The sequence below is a fragment of the Calidris pugnax genome, unplaced genomic scaffold, assembly GCF_001431845.1.
Source record: "Calidris pugnax isolate Ruff unplaced genomic scaffold, ASM143184v1 scaffold371, whole genome shotgun sequence".
In the NCBI taxonomy this organism is placed as follows: Eukaryota; Metazoa; Chordata; class Aves; order Charadriiformes; family Scolopacidae; genus Calidris; species Calidris pugnax.
This window is the reverse complement of record NW_015091373.1, coordinates 1,156,007-1,163,657: the sequence shown is the minus strand read 5'-3', so window position 1 is coordinate 1,163,657 and position 7,651 is coordinate 1,156,007. Positions and strand designations below refer to the sequence as shown.

The window sequence follows — 7,651 nt, the reverse complement described above, 5'->3', positions numbered from 1 at the left end:
GGTGACGTCAATGCTGACATTCACGGGCCCTGCCAAGCTCCTCGCCGCCCGACAGCTGACGTGGGGGCGGCCTCGGGGGGGAGAAAAGGGGCCACAAAGGTTGGTTGGTTGGTTGGTTGGTTGGTTGGTTGGTTGGGGCACGGTGGCCCCCCCCTCCCTCTGCCTTCCAAGGAGCAGCGAAGCTCCGTGTCGGGGGGTCCCGGGGAGATGCCAGCCCCCCCAGCTGCCCTGGAGGTGCAATCGGGGAGACGTGTCCCCCAGTACAGGGGGGGGCCATGGTGCAGGGGATGGGGACGGGGACGGGGGGGGCCGTGATGATGCCAAACCACAGCTGGACCAGCCCCGTCTGCAGAACCGGTGGGACCCAGCTTCCAATTTGGTTTTAACTGGGGCAACGGCAAATTCCACCCTCTCTCTTCCTCCGAGCCCCACCGCAAAACGCCCCCGAAGCCAGACTCCCCCCTGGCCCAGGGAAGTGAGGGGGGGGGATGGCATCTCTCCCGCTCCCCCCTGGACCGCAGCCACCGCAGCGGGGCTGGTAGCGGCAGCTGCGTCCCAGCAGGACCCGGGGGCCACAACTGGTTTTGGGGGCCCCCCAAGCCATCGCCCTGCAGCCGGCGGGGAAGGAGAGATCCGTAGCCCCGTTTTACAGCCGGGGAGCTAAGCCACAAGGTCTGAGCCTCATTAAGGGACCTTAATGAGCTTTTTTCCTGGCACTGAAGTCCCTTTATAGGGCCCGAGCGCGAGGAGGGATCAGGTGTGAAGCCACTGGCCCGAGGTTGGGGCGAGGAACTGGTTGTGGCAGGGGGGAGATAAACCCAGAACCACCCAAACCGTGGCCATCTCAGTCACCCCCGTGACCTGCAGCTCCAGGGAGATGCTGGCCCCCCAGGACACGCACACCCCCCCAGGCCTGCCTCGCTCTCTGGGGTCCCCACTGAAACCAGCAGCCCCCAGTAAAGGCTCCAACACCACCCAGAGCTTCCCTACAGCTGACGGCGCCGAAGGACAAAGCGAAATCCTACTGGAAAAGGGGAAACTGAGGCAAGGAGTGACACGAGGGTGGGGGTCTCGGTGCCCACACCAGGTGGGGCATCACTTACCCACGGGGCTGGGGCAGGCGCCGTTCGTGTTGTTGAGGTCTCCCCCCAGCATGGCCCCTGCAAAGGAATGGGAGAAAGGGGGTCACTCCTCAGTGGGAATCGGGGTGAGCATCCCTCCCTTCGGAGGGGAGGAATTGGAGGGGTTGTGGGGGGGGGGAGCGGGAGGGAGGCAGGCGGAGGAAAACGAGCGGCGGCGCCTTCCCGGGGAGAAAATCCTGGGCCAAAGGAGCAGCATTCCTGGTGATCAGGTTGGGAAACATTATCCAGGCAGATCCGTTTCCTTTGGGCAGGAGCCAGGCGGCCCAGGAGCCCGCTCCGAAGGAGGCGGCTTGGAAAACACTGCGGCTATTTTATTCCCAACCCTTTTTTTGGGGGGACACACACATACATGGGATACAAGGTGGGTGCTGCCGGGTCAGAGAGCCCCCAGAGGGGGAAACACTATCTGCCCAAATGGCAAACAGCCCCGGGGCTGCCAGGAGCCGCCACGATCCGACCTCCCGCCGTCCCAGCGCTTGGAAAGCGCCGCCGCTCCCCGTCGTGCCGGGAAAAACCATACCGGAGGCCCTTTTGAATCCCAATAAACTGAAGGGTTTTTTGCCTCGCCTGCAAAAAGATTTTCTTCTTTTTTTTTTTTTTTTTTTCCCCCTCCCTGCCTTGTTATTGAGTTATTTCTGAAAGCCACCTATTCACAGCCCAGGGCTGCCTGGCCACGCCGAGGGCGGTGATTTGGGGCCAAGAGGCTCCGGAGCCGCGACCGCAGTCATCCCGGAGCCCTGGGCAAGGGAACCAGGAGCCTCCCGAGCCCAAACCCCCCCTCCAACCCCCGCCCAAGCCCTTCACACCCCAGATGGGGAAACCTGAGACAGAAAGGCTTTTTTTTCCAGCCCCCACTTCCCAGCTCTGGGCTTGCAGCGAGCCCCAAAAGTGGGAGGAAGGCTGAGATGTGGGGAAATGTGTCTGCTCCCCACGTGGGAGCAGGATCGGGGATGATGGTGGTCCCCAAAAAGAGTTTCCAGCTTGAAAAAGGGCAAGGTGACCCCCAAAACGTGGCAGCCGCGTCACCGCAGCATCCTCCCTTCGAGGGATGGGGATGCGAAGGGGAGGGAAAGGGGTCCCAGCAGGATTTGGGGGCTGTGCCCTGCTGTGGGACCCCACTTGCACCCCAGATCCCAGCTGCCAAAGTGGGCTCCCCCCATAAAACCCCTCGTCTTCCCTTGTCCCTAGTCCAGGGCATCGGCCAGAGCCGAGATACCGACCCGACCCCCTGCTGCCTATTTGCTTTGGAAACAGCAGGGCAGAGCTCTGCTCAAAAAAATAAAAAATATAAAATAATAAAATTTAAGGGGAAAAAGAATTTATTAAAAAAAAAAAAAATAGCTCTTCTAACATGCAAGGGCCTGGCTCCTATAAACAGGATTTCTTCCGTGTCCCAGGCAGGGAGTGAATGAGACGCAGATGGCCGGACTTGGAACCCCTCCGCGCTCGCAACCGCGAAATTATCCCCCTTCAAACGCGGGGCGAGCGAGCAGGAGACGGCCGACCTCCAGCCATTCCGCAGGACAACCCAACCCCTGGGGGTTATTTTCGGCAGAGGGGCCTGCGAGAGGGCAGGGGGGAGCCCTGAAGCCCGAGCTACGGCTCTCCCTGCCCGAGGAGGGCTCTGCCACCCAGCCTGGGGTGAGATGTTGCTCTTTGGGACCAGTCCCAGGAGCCCAAAGACCCCTCTCCCCCAGCCCTGGGGGTCCCATCCTGCTCTCATAGAATCATAGAATTGTCTAGGTTGGAAGGGACCCCCAACCTAACTCTGACAAAAAAAATAAATAAGAAATAAACAATAAAAAAAACCACTAAACCATGTTCGTGAGGACCAGGTCAACGTGACTTTTGAACACCTCCAGGGATGGTGCCTCAACCACTTCCCCGGGCAGCCCATTCCAATGCTGGACAACCCTTTCCATGAAGAAATGTTTCCTAATATCCAGTCTAAAAAACCTCCCCCAGAGCTTCCAGTCATCCCCGAGACTGGTTCCAACCTCCAAACCCCGGCTCCTATCGCCTCCCAGCCCAGGCACCTCTTCCTACTCCCACCCAACCTTCTGGAGGCACCTCCCAGCTCTTCTCCCACCCCTCGGTGATGCCCCCAACGTGGAGGGGGCCGCCGGTGAGTGCCCACCCCCCCAAGATGTCACCGTCACTGGGTGATTTTTACAGCCCATCTGCCACAACCGAAATAGCAGGGGCTTTCTGCACGCTATAATTATTTATGATGGCACCGGGGGAGAGACGGGCTGCGGTCACACGTCGTCGTGGCTCTGTGTGTGTCCCCTGCTCTACCCCCCCTGCTGCCACCGCTGCAGGGGACACGGGTGACGTGCTCCTCTCTCCCGACCTGCCCTCCGCCACCCGCCGCCAGTCCCCGCTGGAAAGGGCTGCTCCCTCCCATCCGTCAGCAGATCCCTGTGAGTAATCACCAGGAGACCGACTGCGACCGGCGCAGCCCGACTCAGAAAAGCCCTTTTTAGGCAGCAGTCCCCTGTCACCGGAGTGTCACCGGAGTGCCACCGGCGAGCGGGACGCTGCCAGCCACCCCCCAAGCCTGGCAACGGCGCCGGGTGACTCATCTCCCTGCGCTGCCCAACCTCCAACCAAAAAAAAAACACCCCACCAGTTCCCTGCAGGGAGCCGGCTTTCGGAAAGACGTTGGTCAGGCAGGAGGGGTCATCCACCAGTTTGGGAACAAGGCACCAACTGGGGGAATCAAGCTCTGGCGTCCCCAGTTGGTGCCTTGGTCCCAAACTGGGGGCATCAACCTCTGGTAGAAGGGCAGGAAGGACACCCGTTGGCAACAACCCAAGGGTGCTCCTGCCACCCAAGGACGCAGGGACACGTGCTGTCCCCAGGAGGGGATGGTGGCAGCAGTGGTGTCCCCCCCCTCCAGGGAAGGCACAGAGGGGACAGGGAGGTGACTCCAGCCAGCCAGCACAGCTTCATCAAGGGACAGTCCTGCCTGACCAACCCAGTGGCTCTTCTGTGATGGAGCGACTGCATCAGGAGGACATGGATGGACATGGACATCAGGGGCTAGGGATGTCATCCATCTGGACTTCTGTCCTTTGGTCCCCTACAACATCCTTCTCTCTAAATTGGATTTGATGGGTAGAGGAGGAATTGGTTGGATGGAAGCACCCACAGGGTAGGGGTCAATGGTTCCACGTCCGGGTGGACACCAGTGACAAGCAGTGTCCTTCAGGGGTCCCTGTTGGGACCAGCTCTGTTTGATAACTTCATCCATGACATGGACAGTGGGATTGAGGGCACCCTCAGCAAGTTTGTGGATGACACCACACTGTGTGGGGCAGTGACACACCTGAAGGACAAAATGGCATCAGAGGGACCTGGACAGGCTGGAGAAGTGGGTCCATGTGAACCTCATGGGGTTCAACCAGGCCAAGGGCAGGGTCCTGTCCCTGGGTGGGGGCTGGAGCCCCTCTGCTGGGAGGGGGGGCTGAGAGAGTTGGGGGGTATCAGCCTGGAGAAGAGAAGGCTCCAGGGAGACCTTGGAGCCCCTTCCAGTCCCTCAAGGGGTTCCAGAAAAGCTGGGGGGGGACTCTTGATCAGGGAGAGGACAAAGGGGAACAGTGAGATCTCAGAAGAGATATGGGGCAGAAGTTCTTTGGTGTGAGGGTGGTGAGAGCCTGGCCCAGGTTGGCCAGAGAAGCTGTGGCTGCCCCATCCCTGGAGGGGTTCAAGGGCAGGTTGGAGGGGGCTTGGAGCAACCTGGTCTCATTGAAGATGTCCCTTCCTCTAGAAGGGATGGAACTGGATGGTCTTGAAGGTCCCTTCCAACACAAAACGTTCTGTGATGCTCTGGCGATTCCACCACTTCCCTGGGTTGGAGGGGACCTCTAAGGTCATCAAGACCAACCATCAACCCACCACTGACCAACCCACCATTGATCCGTGTCCCTCAGCACCGGCTTTGAGATCCCTCCAGGGATGGTGTTTGGGGAGTGGAGCCATATGATGAGGGGGAAGAGTTTTAAACCAAAACTGAGGAGATGGAGCTGAGATGTGGGGCAGAAGTTCTTTGGTGTGAGGGTGGTGAGAGCCCGGCCCAGGTTGCCCAGAGAAGCTGTGGCTGCCCCATCCCTGGAGGGGTTCAAGGGCAGGTTGGAGGGGGCTCGGAGCAACCTGGGCTGGTGGGAGGTGGCCCTGCCCAGGGCAGGGGGGCACTGGGTGGTTTTCAAGGTCCCTTCAACCCAAACCATCCCATGTCCCGAACTCGGCGCTGCACACCCGGCGAGGCAGGACAAATGGAAGATGCAGGATCCATCCTGGAGGCGGGATGGATCAGGGAGGATGAGGAAGGTGGGGGTGCATGAAGGGTCCCGGCATCGCTCACCTGCACTGGCCGGCCTCTGGGGCAGCCCCGGGGACACGGTGTTCCTCTGCAGCGCCGGCTGCTGCGGCGAGAGGAGCCGGGGGTCCGTCAGCGAGGAGGTCACCAGCGACTGGGTCACCAGGGAGCTGCCGGGGTTGCTGAACTGCAGGGTGTTCTGGTTGGTCACCGGCACCGTCACGGGCATGGCGAAGTTGGGAGCGGGCACTGCGGACTGAAGAGAGAGAAGGGGGGGGTGCGCACAAAGGCTGTCGGTGGGGGGGGGTCCTCTGAGCAACACTGGGGTCTGATCCTCCATCCCAGCAGCAACACCCCGCTGCTGAAAAAGGGGGGACAGTCTGGGGACACCCCCTCCCTGCCTCAAGCTCCCATTTCACTGCTGTGCCCGTGCCCTGCCCATGGTGGCATCTCAGAGGGATGCGCTGGAGCCTGGACCCCACCAGGGAAGAGTAATCAGAGACATCAAAGTTTTGAAACACTCCTGCTTTGAGCAACACAGGGCTAATTTCTCCTCTAACGCTTGGGAAAACCACACTTTTAGAAGACTCCTGTGTCCGAATCTGGGGAAAATACTGACTTTACAGCCAGCTCTGGGGGGGAGATTTCAAAGTCTTGGTGTTTTCCAGCTCCCCAGGTGCGGGGACGAGGAGGAGCGAGACCCGGGCACTTGACCCGAGCTGCCAAGGGGGTTCTTTCGTACCACGGATGTCACGTTCAATAGGAATCACAAAGTTTGCTGAGGAGCTTTCTCTCTCCCCCGCGATGGCTGGGATCCTGAGAACTCCTTGTCCCGGTGCCGGAGCCCTGAGCCCTTCCCTCCCTCCCCCATCCCCACATCCGCTGTCCCTGCGGGGAGGGACCAGCTTCCTCCGGTGGAACGGGCTGGGGATAGTCCTGGTGTGTTTTATACTGGTATCGGGATTAATACTGGTTGTTTAGTGTTATTAATTATCTAGCCTTATTCTATTAAATCTGTTTATATTTCAGTGCTCGGGTTTCCTTCGTTTTTCCCAATTCCCCTTCCCAGGTGGGGAGGGGTCATGGGGTGAGAGAATAATTGTCTAAACGACAATAAATTGTTGTGGGTTTCTCAAACCATAACAGCAACTGGTTGCTTTGGTCTCATTTTATTTACCCCCCCCCCCGTGTTTTCGGGGCAGCCCATGGAGAGGTGGCTGGAAACACCCCAAAGGGGGTCTGTCCCCCCTCCCAGCACCGAGAGTGGCCGAGCTGCCCTTCATCCCCCCGCAGAGGCCGAGCATCCCACTGGGATCCTCATCCGGCGGGATGGGAAGAGCCAGGGAGCGGATCCACCGCTTCGGGCTGGCACCGCTGCCGGTGCCCGAGCACCTGGGAAAGGCTGGTTTTGGCCCTCACAGCCCCCCGGGTGACACAGGGATCCATCCTGGCACCTCCAGGGGAGGAGGAGGAGGAGGAGGAGCTGACCCCGGGGAAGCAGGAGCATCGCTAAAGCCCTATCCTCGGCCACAGGTCGAGGACCAGCTTCACCCACCGGTGATTATCCCACCCCAGGATAATGTCACTGATCTGCTCTTCGTTAACAGGAGCAGGCACCTGCTTAGAGGCTTTAAGAGGAGCTTTGCTAAAGTCCCCACTTTGATTTGCTGAGGGCTGGATGGGACCAGCAGTGGGGCCGGAGCTGGGATCCCATGGGATGCACTGGCAGAGGGAGCCGGGCATCCCCCCACCGCATCTAGGGATGGAGGGGGGGGCAGATCTACTCCCCCAAATCTGCTCCCATATGGGTGATGCTCTTTTGGGGAGGAGGGAGCGGGACGGTGCCCACCCACACTCACTGCTGGGAACCCTCCCCCCCAGCCTCTCAAGGGCACCCCGTCCTCCAGAGACACCCGAGCTGGGGGGTGGTGGGACCACTGGGCAAAGGGACCTGGTGTGGCATCTCCCAGCCCTTCACCAACGGGACGCAGAGCCCCCCCCTCCACTCTTTCCCCCCCCCAGCTGGTTCTGCAACGGCTGCGACACCCGGAGGAGGAGGAGGAGGAAGAGGAGGAGGAGGAGGAGGAAGGTTTCTTGGGCGCTGCATGAGCAGCGTTGTGTAATAAATCACTGCAACCACGTCCGCCTGCGTGAACGTTCCCGGGAAGGGAAAGGAAAAGCCAAATCC

General features: G+C 60.1%; 1 protein-coding gene across 1 annotated transcript in view; it reads right to left on the bottom strand.

Annotated features, from left to right (window-relative positions):
- Positions 1-7,651, bottom strand: part of MEF2D (myocyte enhancer factor 2D) — a 69,714-nt gene that overhangs the window by 24,453 nt on the left and 37,610 nt on the right. Inside the window, exons 4-5 of the mRNA XM_014961244.1 lie at positions 5,509-5,719; positions 1,104-1,160 (exon numbers count right to left, since the gene is read on the bottom strand). Coding sequence (XP_014816730.1) covers positions 1,104-1,160; positions 5,509-5,719 — 268 coding nt within the window. The remainder of the gene's footprint in view (positions 1-1,103; positions 1,161-5,508; positions 5,720-7,651) is intronic.